The 23,351-nt window shown below is 39.2% G+C and overlaps 1 protein-coding gene and 1 long non-coding RNA gene across 15 annotated transcripts in view; one reads left to right on the forward strand and one right to left on the reverse strand.

Annotated features, from left to right (window-relative positions):
- Ccdc15 (coiled-coil domain containing 15) overlaps nucleotides 1-23,351 on the reverse strand; it is an 82,757-nt gene that overhangs the window by 44,357 nt on the left and 15,049 nt on the right. For 12 of the 13 annotated variants that reach the window (XR_379118.4, XM_006510341.4, XM_006510338.4 and 9 more), the window contains 5 exons: nucleotides 8,579-8,692; nucleotides 4,590-4,709; nucleotides 3,341-4,069; nucleotides 2,469-2,534; nucleotides 1,559-1,681 (listed from right to left, as the gene is read on the reverse strand). Coding sequence is in view for 12 of the 13 variants with exons in the window: in XM_006510341.4 (XP_006510404.1) it covers nucleotides 1,559-1,681; nucleotides 2,469-2,534; nucleotides 3,341-4,069; nucleotides 4,590-4,709; nucleotides 8,579-8,692 (1,152 nt within the window). In the remaining variant the exon portion in view is untranslated. The remainder of the gene's footprint in view (nucleotides 1-1,558; nucleotides 1,682-2,468; nucleotides 2,535-3,340; nucleotides 4,070-4,589; nucleotides 4,710-8,578; nucleotides 8,693-23,351) is intronic. The other variant, XM_017313387.2, reaches the window with a different exon arrangement.
- Nucleotides 318-12,550, forward strand: Gm34885. Of its 2 annotated transcripts, none has more exons than XR_003948125.1 (3): nucleotides 318-439; nucleotides 1,523-1,620; nucleotides 8,769-12,550. It is a non-coding gene; the product is annotated as a predicted gene, 34885 (long non-coding RNA). The 2 variants fall into 2 exon arrangements; XR_003948126.1 differs by lacking the exon at nucleotides 8,769-12,550 and adding an exon at nucleotides 2,133-2,184 and having other exon boundaries at nucleotides 344-439.

Genomic DNA, 23,351 nt, shown 5'->3' on the forward strand with positions numbered 1-23,351 from the left:
TTGCTGAGTGGCACTGACTACTGCTGGCCACCATGCATAAGATTGGACAAACAACCAATGTGTACATATGCAGTAAAGTTTTTTGCAAAAACACTGCCTGGCCCAGGCATGATAATGAGGTTCTGTAAGGTACTAAGAGAGTAACCAATCGGATGTGAGACATGCAAATGAGGTATGATAATGAGGCTCTGTGAGGTACTGAGAGAGAGTAGCCAATCAGATGAGGAACATGCAAATGAGGCTTAGTGCATAACCAATCTGGGTATGAGACACGCCTCTCCTAGGCCTATAAAAGCAGCACCAGTTCTGGGCTCGAAGTCTTTTCGCCTCTACAATCAAGCTCTCCCAATAAACGTGTGCAGAAGGATCCTGTTGCAGCGTCGTTCTTGCTGGTCGTGTCCGGTGCGCACAAGAACTACTCTACCTGCTTGCTGGCAGAGTGAGTCCTGGATTTCATATAATGCATAGTACTCTGGCTATAACTTCTCTTGCCATCTCTCATCTACCATGTGATACCAGCTCATGGCTCCTGTACTATAAGACAGTATAAATACCATTATAAATTGCCCAAACACGAGGATGACATCTACAGCAGCAGTTAAAGCTCATGATGAGGACTGTAGTAGTTTTAATCGATCAGAATGGCAAACAGAACAAAAGGCAGTCTGTTTCTGTTCTTTGCTCATTATTATTGACCTTAACAGTACACACCTCAAGCACTTACTGCTCTGCCTGTCAAGTCTCAAGGCCAATTCTAAGCATTTTGTTGTTGCAGCACATTCTTCACTCCCTGTACTTATTCTCCTGGAAAGGTTAGGTCTCAAATACTGTGTGAAACATGCGTAGTCTTCTAAAGCAACTCCCCTCGCACTCCCCCATTTCTCTCCAGATAAAGTCTGTCTGATACACTTGATCAAAAGGAACTACAAAGTGTGTCGACAGAAATAATGGGCTCATTATAATACAAGAGAAAATCCTACACTATTGACAGAACAGAGGGTGTGTGTTTTATGTATGTCTGTGTCTCACAAAAATTTCCAAACACACCATGAAGTAGGAACTATTATAATGAATCCCTGATGGCACTCTTATTAGCAACCTTTATTTTTTCATCTTTGACTTCTCCAACTTTTTTAAAAATTTAATTTTCTATGTGTATTTTTCATGTGTAAGCTTTGCCTGTGTGTATGACTGTGCACTACATGTGTACCTGGTGCTTGCAGAACTCAGAAGGAGACACTGGATTCCCTGGAACTGTAGCTAGAGAAGGTTGTGAGGCACAGTGTAGTGCTGGGAACTGAACTTGATTCCTCTGGAAGACAGCCAAAGCTCTTAACCCACTGAACCATCTCTCCAGTACCTTCTCCAACTTTTTTTAGGAGAATTTTAAAGCTAACCACAGATTATTTTGGCACATTTCAAAATACCTAGACATTTTACTCTTAGCCTTAAGCTTATGTATTCCACATAAAAGCTAGCTTGATAAATCCTGGTACAAGTAATGGTCTTTTTTCTTTCTCAGGGGTTATATGGCCCTCATTCTATAGATGTTCTCTACCTGTTCTCTAAGGAAGACTTGGTCCTGGATCTGAGGTGGAGCACACTGAGGAGAGTCCAGAGGTAACTCCTCATCCCCCCTCTCTCTTCTCATAAAAGTTGAGGGTTTCTTGGAAAACATGTCCTAAAAGATAACAAAAACAATAATAAACTGGGCGTGGTGGCGCACGCCTTTAATCCCAGCACTTGGGAGGCAGAGGCAGGCGCATTTCTGAGTTCGAAGCCAGCCTGGTCTACAGAGTGAGTTCCAGGACAGCCAGGGCTACACAGAGAAACCATGTCTCGAAAAACCGAAACAAACAAACAAATAAAAAAAAAACAATAATAATGGCAATATATCATGATAATAACAGCCAGGGTAATAAGTCAGTCAAAATCTTGCATGATTGCAAAACTGCTTCAGTGAGAACTCCATGGAAATCTTGATGGTCTAGAATCCATGACAATGCTACACTCTTAATCCAACTTTCCAATTTTAATTCTTAATCCTAAACTACACACAAGAGAATCTAACAAACACACCAACCTTAAAATAGCTTAAGATCAACTACTATATTTTATGTTCTTCCCGTCAGGGCAATGAGTTTGTGATAATACTGCAGAAGTCAGCAACGGAGAATGCTCCTGGTAAATTAAAACAATTGAACTGCCATTTGAGTGGGAGAATTTATTTGACTTGCACAGTTTACTAAATAAAACACGGTCATATTACCATTAGGTGTAAGATAGAACAGAAAAAGATACCACCAAAACCGGATTCTTGAGGGTTTACACCCTACATCCATCCTTCTTAAAGCAGAGTGCCATTCTAAGAGAACTCATAACTACATTCCCACTAATGCCATTCTGCCCTACTTTGTCTCTGATAAAGTCTTGAACTTGTGGTTTGGAGGGAGATTCTGATAACTCACCAGAGAAAATATTTCTCTCCCTTTCCCATCTGTTATATCAGAGAGTGGCTCCTTAGAGTTTACTTCCTAAAAGAGAAAAAAAATACATTGTGTAACAGAATAATATGACAGAAATGATATTTAAGACTGGCGAAAACCTCAAGGTAATTTTTTAAATTCAGAGTAATATGACGTATAATGGCAGGAAGCCATTTTTTGTCAGTTCTCAAGTTCAGCTCAGATTCTTTGAAGATGCAAGTTAAACCCCAAACAGTTAAGTTTCTGTTAATCTCTGTCCTTTTCCTGCTCTACCTTGCTGCTGATGGAGACCTGATAGTGCCAGGGAGATCTTGACAGACATCAGAGCAAGCACTTTCCTTACTTGTTGACCTGAAGAACTGATTCTGGCTTCTCTATATTTGCTTTAAAAAGAGCAAATACAATGTGCTGATTGCTGCATTAAGATATCAAACTGTCAGCTGGGGTGAGAATTTGGCCAACTTCAACCCTAAGTGCTGTTCTCACTGCACATCTCCTCCTTCCTTAACCTCTAAGTGATCTCTAGCAGAAAACTGGCCTGGAACCTGTGTTGACAGACAATTAGGTACTTGCGACACATGCCTTTTTCCAATTTCCAGCTGCCAAAACAGATGATGGCTGCCAGAAATCTTTATCCTAATAAAGAATTATTTTTGTACATAAATCTCCCACAAAGATGAAATATATTGTTGACATTACTTTAACATTTTGTAAGAACTCCGAAGTTTTGAAAAATAAATCAATCAGGAAACTGCCATTTCCAGCTTGGAATCTCCAAATCAGCTGTAGAGGAATCCTTCAGGTCCTACTGCAAACTGAGTCACGTGTGTCTTGTACCCCGCTTCCTACTCTACCTGGTTTTGGAGTTGAAGATCCTGCTCCTGATAATTGTGTAGATAATTCTGGGCTTTGGAAAGAACATCATGCTCCTGACATTTAGGAAGAACATGTGGCTCTCTTTGGTCCTGGTGTCTCAGCAGCAGGGGAAACTGTTCTCTAGGTAGGAGATCCTGCTTCTGACATTGAAGTGGGTGATTCTGTTCTTTGGGTAAAGCAAGTTGGTTTCTAGGTAGAAACTCCTGGTCTACTGGTAGAAAATGCTGGTTCTGGTATTTAGGTAAAACATTCCAGTAATTAGGGAGAACACAGTGACCTTTGGGTAAAGAATCCTGGTATTGACAATTGGGTAGACAATCTGTGTCTCTGGATAGAAAGGCCTGGTGCGAGGGTAGAAAATCCTGGGCTTCCAGCTCAGTATTGCCATCTAGCTCAACAGTCTGGACTTTAGGAACATCCTGAATCCCCGTCTTAACAGCCTGGCCTTCTGGCTCTGTAGTCTGACACTCCACACCAGTGGCCTGGGTGTCTGGCTCAACACCTAGAGTTTTAGGTTCAATTCTTGAAGCTTTAGGCTCAACATTCTGGACGTCTATCACATCACTCTGAGATTCTGGAAGGCCGCTTTGAACTTCTACAAAATAATCCTGGGCTTCTGGAAGAACAGCCTGAAGGCTATGAGGATGTAATTGCTTTCGTTCATCTTCTTTTATCACAACAGATAAGGGATTTTTGAATTTTACTTTCTAGAAGGAAATATAAATAAAACAGAGACTGTTAGATGGTAACAAACAAACAAAAAAAAAACAGATTTCTTTTTATGAGTCCTAAAATAATACTAAATGATATCATAATCAAACAAAACTAGAATAAAAGATGAAACATTAGTATTTGTTCAACTTTAAAATAGCCTGAGTCAATATAAATCCTTTTAGTCAAACTTTTTTTTTTAAATAGGTATTTTCTTCATTTACATTTCCAATGCTATCCCAAAAGTGCCCTCATACCCTCCCCCTGCTTAGTCAAACTTTTAAAAAAACACTTTTTTGCATTACTGGTGACTGAACTGGGGCTTCATGCACAGTAGACAAACACTCTACCTCTGGGTTACATTGGGATAAGGTCTCACAAAATTGTTCGGGCTGGCACTGAACTCATTCTGTATCCAAGGCTGATGTGGAACTTGTAATCCTGTGCTTCAGTCTCCCAAGTAGCTAACGCTGTAGATTGGAGCCCTGAGCGCCCTGGTTTATTTGATTGCCTTACCTGAACTTTGCTGAAAGCCTTTTCTTTGTCTTCAGAAAGGAAATCCTGCTGGCAGCTCACAAACAAAGCATCTCTCTCCTCACTTACAGCAACAAATGAAATTTTCCCACAGCCAAGGCCCTAAAACAAACAAACAAACAAACAAACAAACAAACCCCACCAAATGTAGCAGTTATTACAAGTAGAAACCATATATTTACAACGAAACTTTAAGAACAGTACGTCTTTAGATACTGCAAAGAAGTCTAACAGACTTCTAACAGAAGAATGTATTCAAATAGTATTAAATGTTTATAATGTACAAAGCTATACACTTTAAACTATAAAACATAATTAAAAGAAATTAAAGACCTAAATACATGAAAAGATATCCCACATTCATAGTGGGAGACATATGTTCTTTGGCAATATTACAGAATTTGGTGGACAATCTGTAGTCCCAGAACTTGAAGGTAACAACGTGAACTCATGAGTGGAGACCAGCCTGGGAAATATCCTCAAACCTTATTGAGTATACACAAAAAGATTCACACACACACACACACACACATATACACACACACACACATACACACCCCAACCATAGGCACATTTCCAACATTGCAGATTACAGGATGATCTACAGACTCAAAAGAATCCCTATCAAAATGCCAGCTGGCTTAAAGAAAAAAGCAAGACAGAAAAAGACAACAGAATTAACAAGAAAATCATACAGACACACAGATATTAATTAGAAAGATGAGGGGTAAGAAACAAACCCACACGTTTATAGTGAACTGACTTCTGACAAGGGTGCCACCAGGACAGTTCAATGGGAAAAGAACAACTCTTACAAATGGCATTAAGACAACTGGGTATCAAATGAAAAAAGAATGAAATGAACAATGTCTTCAATTCTCTCATGGAAATCAACTCAAGATGAAAACAGACCTCGGGCTGGTGAGATGGCTCACTGGGTAAGAGCACCCGACTGCTCTTCCGAAGGTCCTGAGTTCAAATCCCAGCAACCACATGGTGGCTCACAACCATCCGTAACAAGATCTGACTCCCTCTTCTGGTGTGTCTGAAGACAGCTACAGTGTACTTACATATAATAAATAAATAAATCTTAAAAAAAAAAAAAAAAAGAAAACAGACCTCAAAAGTAAGAGCCAAAAGTCTAATGTACTTAGAAGACATAGGAGTAAAACTTGATGATGGGTAGGAGTTACACCACAAGAAGTTCAAACAACAAAAGACAACAATAAATTAGAACACTACAAAACTAAAATTTGCAGCCTATAAATGATACTACTAATAAAGTGAAGTGATAGTTTACGGAATGGGAGAAGGTCACATGTCTACTTTCTAATAGACTAATAGTCATAACATAGAAGGAACATTTAAAACTTTACAATAAAAAAAGATGATCCAATTACAATTTTTTCAATCGACATTTCTTCACAAGAGATACAAATGGGCAATAAGTATCTATATCTACATTTCCCTATCTGATTTTCTAAAAAGTTCTGGTAATACATTGTAATTAAAGTGCCTACATGGACCTCATGGTGGGGGGGTTTCCTCTCCTGTTTATTTATTTATCTTGATATATGCTGGTTTTCTAAAAAGGGCTTTCTTGGGAGGTAAAACAAGCCAATCTATATATAAATGGTCTAGAGAAAGCAATGTCCTCATGATACTCAATCTTTACAAATGATCGAGAAAAAACAGTTGCTTGGAATAAAGGGAAAAATTATTATCTGAACTTAAAACATACAAATAAATCACACATCAACATGTGGAACAAAATAAACTGGAAGAATATAAAAACTTTAGAAATGGCAACCTGCTTTACTAGCCACTAACAGTTACAGAAGACCTTAATTTCAGTCTTGGCAAACTGACAGGGGCCAAGCAAGAACATGCTGTACTTGTATCTCAAATTCTGAATGACAATAACAAATAGATGCCACAAAAGTCTAATAAAAAATGACTGCAGAACTTAACTGGGTTACAATGTAGTTCTTTTTGATTGCTAGTTTCTGCCTCACACATATGGGAAAGTAGAACACAGGTCAGATATAAATGAAAGTGTAAGTGTAAAAAAGTTTCACAAATTTCATAGATCATTCCCAGATATATGGAGTGGGCCTATTTCTATCCTTTAGTCTGGAGAAGAACATGGCATTCTCTAGAAACAAGCGGCAAGCCTGAACTCATTATCATCATCATAATAATAAATTACACTCAAATGGCACCTCTGACGTATGAAACTGGTTTGTACAAGAATGTTATCTCAGGATTAATTCTCTCTTCTACAGGATTAATTATGTGATCAGTATTTTCTCTGGAAAAACACCAATTGAAATGTCTGAGTATATTCCAAACAATGTAGAATATCAGTCTCTAGGAACTAACACCTTTTTCCTGGCATAGAAAGTGTCCAATCTGCCAGTGACTCTAACAGTCTGAATTCATGGCAGGGTTAAAAAGAAACAAGGCACAAAATAAAAGATATTTCAAAAGTCACAACAGGATACTAGGAAAATGGTACCAAATGACTATACCTAGGATGGGCTGCCATATGTGAGCATATAGATGCCCATTTGCTTTTTAAATTTAATTTTTAAATTTTTAATTAATACTGAAGAGGAAGATATTCATAGTTTAGTACCCAGCCAATTACAAACTTAAAGACAGATATCTTTGATGGCCATGTTGTAATACTTAAAGAAAAACCCACCTATGTTACCACAAATGGGGTCCCATAAGACTATCACCTAATGAATTATTTTATAACCTTTAGTTTGTATACATATGCACTATGAGTTTACACAGTAAGGAAATCGACTAGCAACACATTTCCCTGAATGTATTGCTGTAGTTAAGCAACCCACAATGTGTATGGTCCATGCCATATGCCAAGTAGGCACTGAAACTGGGCAAGAATCGAGGAACAGTTTATGGTGTAATACACTAAAAAGCCTAAGTGTCTACTTTACTACATGCTGCCACCAAAACTTCAAAGTTAATGAGCAAACACATGAAAACACACAAATTGAGCATCCACCTAGTAAAATCTGAAATAAGTAGGATATCCAAACAATGTCATTTTACAAGTATAGGCCTAAATATACTTTTAAGCCTAGATCTACACTTAGTTTCTAATTTTTCATTCTAAACTTAAGTTTAGAATTAAATTCCTTTATTAAAAATAGTACTCACACTGGGCAGTGGTGGTGCACACCTTTAATCCCAACACTCGGGAGGCAGAGGCAGGGGATCTTTGTGAGCCCAGCCTAATTTACAAAGTTAGTTCCAAGAGAGCCAAGGTTACATAGAGAAACCCTGTCTTGAAAAACAAACAAAAATAGAATTTACTATTTCCTTATTAGAAAGTAAAACACATATGTATTATGAAATAAAAAGACAAAAGGAAAAAATCATCTATAATATTATACAAAAATATGAGGCCCTGGATTTGATTCTCAGCAAGTTCAAGGAAGGAAAGGAAGACCAGTACTAACGTCCTGTACCATTTCTATCCAAATGTTTGTCTGTACTCATAACATTCTCACCCTGTCTCATTTTTCCTTACCACACACAACTTCTCATCTCAGATTCTGGTTATTTACTTACTTAATACATACTTCCATACTAGTAGAGAAGTCCCCTGATAAATCTCTATCTTTATTTTCACCAACATAGTATCAACATTTGTTAAATAAACACATATATTTTTAAAATTAACACTATAGAGTATGAAATTGCTTTCATACTTTTTTCAGCTAAAAGTTTTCCCTAATTTTCAGGTACTATTCAAACATAATTTTTTTAAAATAACGGCTGTATTTAGATATGTCTTAATTTATTCAAGCATTCCCGATTAAGGGATATTAAAGATTACTTACAATTATTTTGTATTTCTAAATTATGTTGATACTAAAATAAATTGCTAACTATACTTTCACATATTTTTTAAAACAGCATATTAGAAATTAATATACCTCTTGGGTGGGACAACCTTTCCTTCCACCATTTGGAAGCACTGGTGTCTTTTTTTCACTCACAGTTTTAAAGGATGCCAGCTGGTGACGTGCCTGTTTCATAGTTTGACTAAGCTGCCAGGGAAAGGTGGAAAAAAGAAAACAAAAACAGGTTAAAGTCTTAATACCAAGCGCACTGCTGTTCCAACAGGAAATCAGGTCTCTATTATTAAAAGATGCCAGACTTCGGACAAGAGGATTACTTGCGAAGGAGACTTTAATCTACTGACAGTGCTTTACAATATTGCTGCCAATATTCTAAGGTAAAACTTGGTAACTTTGTGACTTGATTTAAGGTTTATTAATCAAATCTATTTTAAATTATATATATCTTTTATACATAAAATGCCAAATATCTAAATATACTTAGAAATTATTGAGCAAGTACATTCCTTACCTTTATTCATCTTGCATTAATGTTTTTATTACTCCTTCCTATAAGACTCCATACCTAGTTTCCCTAAAACTCTTATTTCCTTATTTACATGAATCTTTTCTATTCCTACCTCACTTTAAACTAACACTAGCCTTTTCTCAGATTTCCTTTTCATCCAAAAAGCCTTCTAAAATATCCTAAATATCATTTCTTTTGTTGCTGTGATAAAAATACCCTGACAAAGGCAACTCAGGGATTGAGGTAGAGGTGGGAATAGTGGTTTATTTCATCTTACAACTCCAGGCTATAGTCCATCATTGTAGGAAAACCAAGGCAGGAAATTCAAAGAGCTACTCACATTATAGCCAGGAACAGAAAGAAATAAATGCATACATGCTCACGTGATTCCTTGCTTGTAATCAATCTGACTTCTCCTTTCTTGTTACAGTTCAGAACCCCTTGCCTAGGGAATGGTGCTACCCTCAGTGGGCTGTGCCTTTCCACATCAATGAACTTAATTGAAACATCCTCCACAGACATGTGCACAGGCCAACCCAATACAGATATTCTCTCACTGAAACTCTCTCCCTGGGTGATTCTAGATTGTGTCAAGTTGACAATGAAAGCTAACTGTCACATTAAGTTAATGTAGAATGCACATGTGTATTAAAGAACCAGTTTGTTTCAATTATTCTAAGAAATAACTGATATGTGGCCATCAAATAGTTTTATATTTACTCCTTATTCTAGTGATCTCTCTCAAATCTTCAAAGAATGTTCACTTAGGAAAAAAAAAGAAACCTATGTATCTTTTTATTTTAGGATAAGTAAGGCATTGGGTAAAGGGCAAACATTTCCACACTAGTTAGAGGAATTATATATAGCAAGGCTAGGAATACTTCTAACACACTCACTACAAAAATGTCACTGGTATCAAATCTTCCTTGAAGCAAACTGTGACTTATCAATATAATAATCATTACTACATAATTTTTACTAATAATGAGCTAATGATAAAAACAAAAAACACTCTTACTACCAGACCTACGTTCCATAGTATATCTTCTCTCCTTAGTCCTTGCTTCTAGAGCTACACTTCTAGCCAGATAAAACATTTTGAAACATCACTCTTTAGTCCACGAGAAGGAAGACTTCTGAATCAAGTGCAGAGTAGCTACAGAAATCAAGACAGTCATTCACAATGCAAACATACGTTCTGTGCAGTTGGAGTTAAACAACATAGAGTGCTGCATTATTTACTGTCAAGTAAAATAAGTTTCAATGACCCAGTGGATCACTAGGCCAAGGATTCCAAATGTCTGTTGTAGTCTGTTGTAAAGCATCTAAAAACACGTGTTTAGAATCTTCATTGCCCATCAATTACTAATTTGTTTTAAAGTCTGAGTCATAAGCAGGTTTTTCAACTGGTCTAGCAGCCAGAAAAAGCACCAGGTTCTGTTTCTCTTTCATTACTCTAACACTTTGCCAAACTTCAACCTTGTGAAAGCTTTTTCAATGACATTTTAACAGTCTGAATACTGGCCATCCAAAAATACTACACCCCAATCCCTGGAACAAATGACACCTTTTTTCTCTCTTTTTCCTCCTTCCCTTTCTTCCTTTTGCTCCGGTCCCCACTCACTCAGGCCCATGGGTTCTTTATTTGTTTCTCATTACAGATGGTTGTGAGCCACAATGTGGTTGCTGGGATTTGAACTCATGACCTCTGGAAGAGCAGTCAGTACTCTTAACTGCTGAGCCATCTCACCAGCCCCACAAATGACACTTTCTAAGGCAAAAAGAGCCCTTGCAGATATGGTTAAGAACACTGATATATGGAAACAATCTCATATTATCCCCATGGGCACTAACTGCCATCACAAGTGTCCTTGTAAAAAAACATTAGAGGGAGATTTATTAAGGAGGAAATAATGTGAAGATGCAGACAAAGGTTGGCCTGGCAGTAGATAAACACCAAAAGCTGGAAAAGTTAAGGAACATATTTTCTTCTAAAATCTGTAGGTGTGTAGCTCTGCTGCTACCTTGATTAGGATCAAGTTTAGATATCTAGGATCTAGAACCATGAACAAATACATCTCTGAAACTTGAAGCTACTTAAATTGGGTAATCTGGATGTACATAACAGAAAACACAGAAAATAGCTATTACTAGTATAAAATTACTTTAAAATGAAAAGAAACTAATATAAAGGAACACTTGTATTGCAAGATATTGGTAATTACTATGTGTGTACTTATATGAATATGTTAAAAAATATATTCAAAATACAGACTTTAAAATTATCTTTTTTATACAAACTCATTCTTTTACCAGCTATTACTTATTAGTAACAGACTTGGACTAAATGATTAGCCAAGACTTAAACGTGTTAGATGGAGCTGATTGTAGTGGCCTTCATGCAGTCCCAACACTTGGGAGACTCCAGCAACAGGATTGCTGCCATCTCAAGGCCAGCCTCTGCTAAGTAGTAAATTCCAGTAAAGCCTCAGTTATGTAATAAGCCTGCCTCAGAACAAACAAGTAGGCTCCTGAAATGGCTCAGCTGCTCTAAGAGCACATATTATTCTTCCAAAGGGCCTGAGTTTCGTCCCAGCACCCATGTGGAGCAACTTACAACTGCCTTAATTTTAGCTCCAATGGATCTGACCCCCTTCTTCTGGCCTCCATGAACCTCACTCCCCAGAATACACATCATCATAAATTAAATAGCTATTTAAAAAAAAAATCCCTAGTAGAAATGAAAAATTCAAAACTGTACAGAAAACCTAGCAAATAAAAAAGAATGAATATAACTCCAGATAAAAAAGTAGTTGCAGCTACCACCCGCCTAGTTCAGCTAAGCAAAATCATAATATAGTAATATTATAAAGAGAGGTTATAGGATGGAAAGGTACATTTGTAAAGGCAAGAGGGAAAAAAAAAAGAGAGCCAAATCCTCAGCTTTCCTAATGGGACATCAATAACACTCTCTACCATATGCTTCTGTGTGTTAACAGTTTCCTCTGAGATTGAAATATTCGGTCCCCATCCTGCAGGGAAGTCTTTAAACAGGATGGTAAAAAACTCAAAATAGCTGAACTGACCAGATTCACTAGGCCTCTCCCAAAGTAAGCTATCAAGTCTGAGCATCTACTTCTGACCAAAGCTGAGATGCACAGAAGTGACCAGAGACTCAACCAAGCTAACTAGGGTGAGTAGCCTGTGTGTTGGATCTCCCCAGCTAACGTTTTCTCACAGAGCAGCTTATTATTTGTAGGCAGCCGGGCGCCTAAAAGATGGCGCCAGTCTCCGGTGTAACCGTAAACAACACCACTCAGCAGGCGCTAGCCTGAATCTGGTGCCAACCCCTCCGGAGCGGGTGCATGCAAATTAAGGTGCTGTAGGTGCCGGCAGACTGACCAATCCCAGGAGGACACAAAGCTTTTCCCTGTGCTGGGGTGTATATAAGGAGTCCTCCCTGGGTGCCAGGGGTTCCCGTAGCATCAAGGCGTTCATGCAATAAAGCTGTTGAGAAGAATCCGACCGTGTTGCGTTTTCCTTGCCGGACGAGGTGGGCGCAACAATTATTTAGAAACATGAATGTTGCTACCAAAATATAAAACTTAAAAAAAAAAAAAGAAAAGAAATAGTTACTTTTGAGGAGGGTGAAATGGGCAGCGTATTTCTGTTTTTAAAGTACGGATATTACATACACCTTATTTTTTTATTTGTGTACACAACTACACACACATACTATTTCATTTCAGACCTTAGGCATATCCTAGAGAATACAAGCCTAGTTTTTCTTCCACCTAATAGAATCATCAGTCAACAAACATTCACTCACACCTACTCTTAAAAGACAGTATCCTCTTTGTGATAAAGAGCCGTTTCTAGCGCCTTCTGAGGAAAACAAGTATTTCACAGGCTCTACTAAAGGTTGACAACCTCCTTCCCAGCCTTAGCTGCTTGAAACACTGGCTAAATAGCTGAATATCAAGTAATAGAGGTCGTGTTACACTGTCTTTTACATATAACAACAGAAAAGTCTATTATGCTCAAAAACAATTTTACTCACTAGCAAAAAGACTTTCGCCTGATGAAACAGAAAATTATAGCATATAAACAAATGTTGATTTAAATGTCAAAATCTAGACCAGTATTATTATATTACAAAACAAATTTAAAACAGTCAGCAAGTATACAGAGTAAAATTTAACAATATTTAATATATTTTTTAGCTCTTTTAATTTGTTCATGTAATTCTGCCCATTGGAAAGACAAGAATCTATACATAACTGAACTAAAACTAATAGTACTATGTAGATCATAGATAGGGATTGATATTTATAAAATGCTTCCCTACTTTGTTGCTATGGAACTCATTATCAATTTAAGATATGTGCAATACATAATAGCTACCCAAAGTTGTACTTAAGTATAATGCAGTACATTTGCAAATTATACTGATTTGTGTGTGTGTGTGTGTGTGTGTGTGTGTATGTGTGTGTGTAGGGGAGTGAGTTTGACATAAGGTCGCATGTAGTAAACTTGATACTGACTATATAGGACCAATGTGCAATCTCTTCAGTACCAACTGTGTATGTTATTGATACAAACTCTTCTCTTGCTTGGGTTGGCCTGAATTACCTGAATGGTACCTGTGGTGGTTTGAATAAAAATGGTCCCCACAGGCAAATATATTTGAATGTTTGGTGTCAAGTTGATGGAATTGGTTGAGAAGGGTTAGGAGGTGTGGTCTTCTTGAAGGAGGCATGCCATCTGGGGTGGACTTTGAGGATTAGAAAGCCTGAACCATTCCTAGTTAGAACTCTCCTCTCTACCTCTTCTCCCTGACTGCTTGCCTGCTGCCATGCTCCCCACCATGATGGTCATGGAGTCACCTCTGGAACTATAAGCTCCAACAAATGACTTCTCTAAGTTGCCTTGATCATGGTATCTTAGCACAGATATAGAAAAATGAGACAGGACCTTACAGATAATTTAAAAATTATTTCACATCATTTAAGTATCTAAAGGGCTAGAGAGATGGCTAAATGACTAAGAGTGCTGTTTTCTCTTTCATAGGACCTGAGTTTAGTTCTGAGCACTCACATCAGGTGGCTGGCTCACAACTGCCTTTAACTCTGGCTCCAGAGGATCTGATGTCCTTTTCTAGCCTCCTTGAACCCACACATAGACATACATAACCAAGAAAATAAAAAAATCTTAACTACAAAAGCAATTAGTTCCAGGAAAGATAAAGAATAGAAATCTGGGGCTGGTGAGATGGCTCAACGGGTAAGGGCACTGATTGCTCTTCTGGAGGTCCTGAGTTCAAATCCCAGCAACCACATGGTGGCTCACAACCACCCATAATGATATCTGACACCCTCTTCTTGTGCGTCTGAAGTCAGCTACAGTGAACTTATGTATAATAATAAATAAATCTTAAAAAAAAAAAAAGAATAGAAATCTGGTGGCATACTGAGGGAATAGAGACAACATAGGATGTAAAAGAATGAAACTAAATCCATGACATTCCTGCATCTAAATAAATAAATAAATAAAATGGATCAAATATAAGATCTTTATATGAGACCTGAAATTCAACTGTTGGAAGAAACCACAGGAAACACTTCAAGGTTTTAAAGAACCTTTTAAAAGCAGTCCAATAGCACAGAAGATACTTCTAAGACTTAATTGACAAATGGGACTGCATGATACTAAAAAACCTTCTATATAGCACAAGAAGCCATCAGCTGGCTACTCACCTGGCAGAGGATTGTTACCTGGAATCTATAAAGAACTGAAAAAGTTACACCCTACAAGAGGGGATCTTGTGTAAATAAATAAAAGGACAAATGAACTTCAGACAGTTCTCAAAACAAAAAATACAAATGGCAGGAAGTATCTTTTCAAATGCTCAAAAGTCTTAGGTATCATGAAAATGCACATTAAAAAAAGAAAAACTGCTCTGAGATTCCATCTAAACCCACTCAGAATGCTGGCAAAGATGTAAGAGGGAAGGGCCATTATATTTTTGGTAGAACATAAACTGCAGCCACTATGGAAATATCAGCTGGAAGTATCTCAAAAACTAAAAATAGAACTAACAGTGATCTAGCGATAGCATTTCCATGAATACACCCAAAGGAAACCAAGTCAGTATGTCACAGAGAGTGACACAGCCGTTTTATTACTACTCACTATTTACAGTAGCCAGGATAGCAGGCCTGCCTAAGATTTATCAATGAATGAAGAAAATACATGATAGATATACACATTGGAATTGTATAAAAAGGAATCCATAAAAAGGAATGAAATGCCATTTGCACATGGGTGGAACTAGAGATCACCATGCCAAATGAAACAAGACTCAAACAAATGCATTATCACATTTTCTCTTATATACAAAATCTATTTACACACAAAATCTGTGCACACACATGTGCATGTGAGCACCACATACATACACACAATATGAAAGGAAAGGGGATTAAGAAAGAAGAGGAGGTCTAAGAAGGAGAGAAGAACAAGGGGATAATAAGAAAAGAAACAAAATACCACATTTTCACTTCTAAAGAATCTAGGTTTTAGAGAGAGCAAAAGTAGGGAGAGAGAAAAAGAGAGGCAGGCTAGCAAAAGGAAGAAGGATACAGTAGAAGAGAGCAATAAAGAGCAAAACATAACAATATACATAAAAATCTCATAATGAAATTAATGTAGTATATTAATTATATACTACCTAAAAAGTTATTTTTAAAAACCAAGATAGCAAAATCTTCAATGAGAAACAGGAAACTAAAACAAACCATGATAGTCTGAAAAGAAACAACGCTAAACTGCACGGTCTAAAGATGAATGTGTTATATGGTAAGAATGAAAATTCAGTTAAACAACCAAGAATGAAACCACAGCATCCAAATCTGTAAGGATAAATATCTGTACTAACAAAAGGAGCTGTGGTTACTAGTTTCCGTTCCTAATTACATGTGGCCATTCAATAGGTAGGGGATATCAAGCATTAGAAGGAGGTTGGATAGTAAGACAAAAAGAAAAACTAGTCAAAACACATTTTTTAAGAGTTTACTACAGTTAAGTTATTATTGTTGGTTTTTTTAGTGTGTGCATGTGAGCCAATGCTTGAAGGACTGAGGACAACTTGTGGGAGTTGGTTCTCTCCTTCCAACATATGGGTCCCAGAAAACAAACGCAGGTCACTGGGCCGGTGCCAAGCACCTTTACCTGTTGAAACAAGTGTCCCTACCAAATCACAGTCGAAATATGAAGGCCAGAAGCCCATCTGCAGAAATTGATTTTCTCCTTTCACTATGTGGGTCCTTGAGCTTGAACTCAGCTCACTCGGCTTGGCAGTGAGTGCCTTCCTACACTGAGCCACTGGCCCCTAAAAATGTTTTTTATTTCATCTTTTTAAAAAATATTACAATTATTTATTTCATACACTTGAGTGTGGTTTTGCTTTTGTTTTTTTGTTTTGATTTTTGTTTTTTGTTGTTATTTTTTTTAAAGATTTATTCATTTTAGTTTTATGTGCATGGGCATTGTACCTGCACGTATGGCTGTTAGCCATGTGTGTTCAGTGCCTGCAGAGGTCAGAAGAGGGCATCAGATTTTCTGGAACTGGAATTACAGACAGGTGTGAGCTGCCATGTGAATGCTGGGAATTGAACCTGAGTCCTCTGGATGAGCAGCCTTAACCTATGAACTAACTTCCTTCCTCCCTCCCTTCCTCCCTTCCTTCCATTTAAGGGAAGTGTAATTAAGTTAATAAAATGTAAGCATATTACCCAGATTTAGCATTAACTCCTAGACAACCCTGCTTTTCCAATAACCCTCGGCACCCTGTGGTTTGAATGCCAATGTCTCACACACGCTCATGTTTGGATGTTTGATCCCTAGCTTGAGGAAGAAGCTTATGAAGCCTTTAGAAGAAGGAGCTTTGTTGGAGGAAGGAGGTCACCGAGGTGACCTTGAGGTTTTAGCATAGCTGCATTTCCTAGAGACTTTGCTTTCTGAGTGCAGGCATAATGAAAACAGCCAGCCTCCCCCTCCTGCCACCATGCCTTCCTTGCCTGCTGCCTCATGGACTACTGCCCTGACCTCTAAGCCAAAATAAATAAGCCTTTTCTCTAAGTTGCTTTTGTCAAGGTATTTTATCAAGGCAACAGCAAGATAATTAAGACAACAGCTGATGCTTATATTATCACGTATAGTCCAGATGCCAAAACATTTTGTCCTTTAATATTTAAGCATCAGATAAGCTTTAAAACCCAATGCTGGCCAGGCCTGGTGGCATTCCCTAGGCAGAGGCAGGCAGATGTCTTTGACAGCCAGGGCTGTTACAAAGAGAAGCCCTGTCTTAAAAAAAGCAAACTGAACTGAACTAAACTAAACAAAACAAAACTAAACTAAATCTAATCAATGCCAGAGGCTGGAGAGACAACTCAGCAGTTAGGAGCACTGACTGCTCTTCCAGAGGGCACTAGTTCAAGTCTGAGCACCCACAATAGCTCACAACCCTCTGTAACCCCATTCCAGGGGTTCCAATGCCTTCTTCTGGCCTCTGCACGCACTGTACACACATAATGCATAGACATGTACATACAGGCAAAATACCCAATCATATTAAATAATAAAATAAAAAGTTAGGAAACAAAAACTTTAAAACCCCAACCCCAGTATTCTATTTTTCTACAGCTTAAAGAAACAAAAACGGAAACGTTCACTAACATTCAGAAACTAATTGTGTTTGCCATTATTTAATCAGTCCTAGATAAAGCAAAGGAGTTAATGCATTAACAGTTTCATTGGCTGGTTTCACAACGACATCTAGTGGATTAAAAGTGCAATAGCAATAGTAAGAATAAAAACAACTACTGGCTGTGTGGGCAAAAGTTCATAGGACCAAATTAATAATAAGTCACCCAACATCCTTTGTAAGTCAGCTCTTTCCAGGAAATAAAAGCAGGGGAGAAGGTATACAAATTTTTAAACTTTCATTTCATAAACTTTCACTTCATAAACTAAGATTCTTTATAACCTGATTTCCTACCTCACCTCATTTCTGTTCTTTTCCTTCATAAAATACTAACTGGAGGCTTCATCACTTATTGTAGACAAAACCAAGCATATTACAGATTCTACACTTTTTACTGTTCTTATCTCAAAACGTCAAATTTATCAATTCAGTTCAGCATACCAATTGAAAATAAACAGTTCAATTCTGTCTCTTGCAGGAATTCTCCCTGTACTCTTCCCTTATAATTTAAAATTTTAGAGTTCCCATGGCACAACCTTTGGAGTATAACAGACTATAGTATATCTCTCTGGAAAAATAAACCCATAGAGGGTCCTATTTCACATGTTATTAATATCCCCTACAATGCTTAACACATATAATGTCTTCCCTTATATGCTGCCTGATGTGTTAAAGCCAGAAGAAGTCCTATTACAATGAAATTTATAGTGAAAATCATGATGGCAAAGACGGAACCTATCCTTCACTCTTATATTGCTTATAATGTATCCAGTGCCTAGTTTAATAAATTCTTCATTTTTTTCTTTTCTTTCTTTTTTATTAGAGTCTACATGGCCCAGTATGGCCTCAAACTTTATATATTTCTAACCTGATTCCTGAAGGTTAAAATTATAAGTATATATCACCATGTCTGGCTCCTATTTATAAACTTTAAAAAGACAATTAAAATAATTATAAAAATGATTACTACAAATCACACAATGCCCCCAAAACAATGAAAAAAGTTTGGGGTAAAAGAAATTTAAAAAACAAGATTTGAAGATGATAGCATGTCTCTCTTAATACTCTCTCTACTTATACATAGATGACAATTCAATAATGACCAAGCATTGTGGGGAATGAGGAAATTCTGAATGAATATTGCTGAATGGACACAGCCATGTCAAGGACCCAGTCTTAGGGTTTTACTGCTGTGAAGAGACACCATGACCACATCAACTATTATAAAGGAAAACATTTCATTGGGGCTGGCGTTCAGTTCAAAAATTTAGTCCATTATTATTACGGTAGGAAGCAGGCAGGCAGACATGGTGTTGGAGAGGTAGCTGAGAGTTCTACATCTAGATTAGCAGACATTAAGAAATGACTGCCATACTAGGTATGGCTTGAGCATCTGAGACGTCAAAGCCTTCTCACAGTGACCACTTCCTCCAGCAAGGCCACACGTCCTAAGAGTGCCATTCCCTAAGGGGGCTATTTCCTTTTAAACCATCACATTCCACTCCCTGGCCACTATAGGCTTGTAGCCATATCAAAATTCAGGCATGCATTAAATCCAACTTCAAAAGTCCTATGGTCTTTAACCGGCTCACCACTGTTTAAAAGTCCAAAGTTCAAAATCTCTTCTGACATTCATGCAATCTCTTAACTATAACCCCCTATAAAATCAAAATGAAAAGCAGATTACATATTTCCAACATATAATGACACAGGATATACACTGCAATTCCAGAAGGGTAGAAAGGGAGCATAGTGAGAAAATACCAGATCAAAGCTGTTGGGAGCCGCGCCCACATTCGCCGTTACAAGATGGCGCTGACAGCTGTGTTCTAAGTGGTAAACAAATAATCTGCGCATGTGCCAAGGGTATCTTATGACTACTTGTGCTCTGCCTTCCCCGTGACGTCAACTCGGCCGATGGGCTGCAGCCAATCAGGGAGTGACACGACCGAGGCGAAAGAGAATGCTCCTTAAGAGGGACGGGGTTTCGTTTTCTCTCTCTCTTGCTTCTTGCTCTCTTGCTTCTTGCTCTCTTGCTTCCTGCACTCTGGCTCCTGAAGATGTAAGCAATAAAGCTTTGCCGCAGAAGATTCTGGTCTGTGGTGTTCTTCCTGGCCGGTCGTGAGAACGCGTCTAATAACAATTGGTGCCGAATTCCGGGACGAGAAAAAACTCGGGACTGGCGCAAGGAAGATCCCTCATTCCAGAACCAGAACTGCGGGTCGCGGTAATAAAGGTTCCCGTAAAGCAGACTGTTAAGAAGGATTCAACTGTATGAATTCAGAACTTTTCAGCTGGGGAACGAGAGTACCAGTGAGTACAGCTTTACGAGGTAAGTCTGACCTTGAACTTTCTAAGGAAATTCAAGACAGTCTATCAGAAGTAAAGTGGAATATGTTTGGCCTTGAATTTTTTCTAGTGTTAGAAGCCCTTTTGTTCCTTTTCACATGTTATCAAGTGGTTAAGATAGGGCGGATTCTAGATGAAATTCAGGACAAGCTATCAGAAGTAAAGCGGGGAGAGAGAGTAGGAGCAAAGAGGAAATATGGTACACAAAATAAGTATACAGGCCTTTCCAAGGGTCTTGAACCCGAGGAAAAGTTAAGGTTAGGTAGGAATACCTGGAGAGAGATTAGAAGAAAAAGAGGAAAAAGGGAAAAGAAGAAAGATCAATTAGCGGAGGTCTCTAGGAAAAGGAGCCTGTGCTCATCGCTGGATGGGCTCGGGGAGCCAGCTCTTAGTAGTTCTGAAGCAGATGAAGAATTCTCCTCTGAGGAAACAGACTGGGAGGAAGAAGCAGCCCATTACCAGCCAGCTAATTGGTCAAGAAAAAAGCCAAAAGCGGCTGGCGAAGGCCAGTTTGCTGATTGGCCTCAGGGCAGTCGGCTTCAAGGTCCGCCCTATGCGGAGTCCCCGCCCTGCGTAGTGCGTCAGCCCTGCGCAGAGAGGCAGTGCGCAGAGAGGCAGTGCGCAGACTCATTCATTCCCAGAGAGGAACAAAGGAAAATACAACAGGCATTTCCGGTCTTTGAAGGAGCCGAGGGTGGGCGTGTCCACGCTCCGGTAGAATACTTACAAATTAAAGAAATTGCCGAGTCGGTTCGTAAATACGGAACCAATGCTAATTTTACCTTGGTGCAGTTAGACAGGCTCGCTGGCATGGCACTAACTCCTGCTGACTGGCAAACGGTTGTAAAAGCCGCTCTCCCTAGTATGGGCAAATATATGGAATGGAGAGCGCTTTGGCACGAAGCTGCACAAGCGCAGGCCCGAGCAAACGCAGCTGCTTTGACTCCAGAGCAGAGAGATTGGACTTTTGACTTGTTAACGGGTCAGGGAGCTTATTCTGCTGATCAGACAAACTACCATTGGGGAGCTTATGCCCAAGTTTCTTCCACGGCTATTAGGGCCTGGAAGGCGCTCTCTCGAGCAGGTGAAACCACCGGGCAGTTAACAAAGATAATCCAGGGACCTCAGGAATCCTTCTCAGATTTTGTGGCCAGAATGACAGAGGCAGCAGAGCGTATTTTTGGAGAGTCAGAGCAAGCTGCGCCTCTGATAGAACAGCTAATCTATGAGCAAGCCACAAAGGAGTGCCGAGCGGCCATAGCCCCAAGAAAGAACAAAGGCTTACAAGACTGGCTCAGGGTCTGTCGAGAGCTTGGGGGACCTCTCACCAATGCAGGCTTAGCGGCCGCCATCCTCCAATCTCAGAACCGCTCCATGAGCAGAAATGATCAGAGGACATGTTTTAATTGCGGAAAGCCTGGGCATTTTAAGAAAGATTGCAGAGCTCCAGATAAACAGGGAGGGACTCTCACTCTTTGCTCTAAGTGTGGCAAGGGTTATCATAGAGCTGACCAGTGTCGCTCTGTGAGGGATATAAAGGGCAGAGTCCTTCCCCCACCTGATAGTCAATCAACTGATGTGCCAAAAAACGGGTCATCGGGCCCTCGGTCCCAGGGCCCTCAAAGATATGGGAACCGGTTTGTCAGGACCCAGGAAGCAGTCAGAGAGGCGACCCAGGAAGACCCACAAGGGTGGACCTGCGTGCCGCCTCCGACTTCCTACTAATGCCTCAAATGAGTATTCAGCCGGTGCCAGTGGAGCCTATACCATCCTTGCCCCCGGGAACCATGGGCCTTATTCTCGGCCGGGGTTCACTCACCTTGCAGGGCTTAGTAGTCCACCCTGGAGTTATGGATTGTCAACATTCCCCTGAAATACAGGTCCTGTGCTCAAGCCCTAAAGGCGTTTTTTCTATTAGTAAAGGAGATAGGATAGCTCAGCTGCTGCTCCTCCCTGATAATACCAGGGAGAAATCTGCAGGACCTGAGATAAAGAAAATGGGCTCCTCAGGAAATGATTCTGCCTATTTGGTTGTATCTTTAAATGATAGACCTAAGCTCCGCCTTAAGATTAATGGAAAAGAGTTTGAAGGCATCCTTGATACCGGAGCAGATGAAAGTATAATTTCTACACATTGGTGGCCCAAAGCATGGCCCACCACAGAGTCATCTCATTCATTACAGGGCCTAGGATATCAATCATGTCCCACTATAAGCTCCATTGCCTTGACGTGGGAATCCTCTGAAGGACAGCAAGGGAAATTCATACCTTATGTGCTCCCACTCCCGGTTAACCTCTGGGGAAGGGATATTATGCAGCATTTGGGCCTTATTTTGTCCAATGAAAACGCCCCATTGGGAGGGTATTCAGCTAAAGCAAAAAATATCATGGCAAAGATGGGTTATAAAGAAGGAAAAGGGTTAGGACATCAAGAACAGGGAAGGATAGAGCCCATCTCACCTAATGGAAACCAAGACAGACAGGGTCTGGGTTTTTCCTTAGTGGCCATTGGGGCAGCACGACCCATACCATGGAAAACAGGGGACCCAGTGTGGGTTCCTCAATGGCACCTATCCTCTGAAAAACTAGAAGCTGTGATTCAACTGGTAGAGGAACAATTAAAATTAGGCCATATTGAACCCTCTACCTCACCTTGGAATACTCCAATTTTTGTAATTAAGAAAAAGTCAGGAAAGTGGAGACTGCTCCATGACCTCAGAGCCATTAATGAGCAAATGAACTTATTTGGCCCAGTACAGAGGGGTCTCCCTGTACTTTCCGCCTTACCACGTGGCTGGAATTTAATTATTATAGATATTAAAGATTGTTTCTTTTCTATACCTTTGTGTCCAAGGGATAGGCCCAGATTTGCCTTTACCATCCCCTCTATTAATCACATGGAACCTGATAAGAGGTATCAATGGAAGGTCTTACCACAGGGAATGTCCAATAGTCCTACTATGTGTCAACTTTATGTACAAGAAGCTCTTTTGCCAGTGAGGGAACAATTCCCCTCTTTAATTTTGCTCCTTTACATGGATGACATCCTCCTGTGCCATAAAGACCTTACCATGCTACAAAAGGCATATCCTCTTCTACTTAAAACTTTAAGTCAGTGGGGTTTACAGATAGCCACAGAAAAGGTCCAAATTTCTGATACAGGACAATTCTTGGGCTCTGTGGTGTCCCCAGATAAGATTGTGCCCCAAAAGGTAGAGATAAGAAGA

Source organism: Mus musculus, chromosome 9 (genome assembly GCF_000001635.26).
Source record: "Mus musculus strain C57BL/6J chromosome 9, GRCm38.p6 C57BL/6J".
Taxonomy (NCBI): domain Eukaryota; kingdom Metazoa; phylum Chordata; class Mammalia; order Rodentia; family Muridae; genus Mus; species Mus musculus.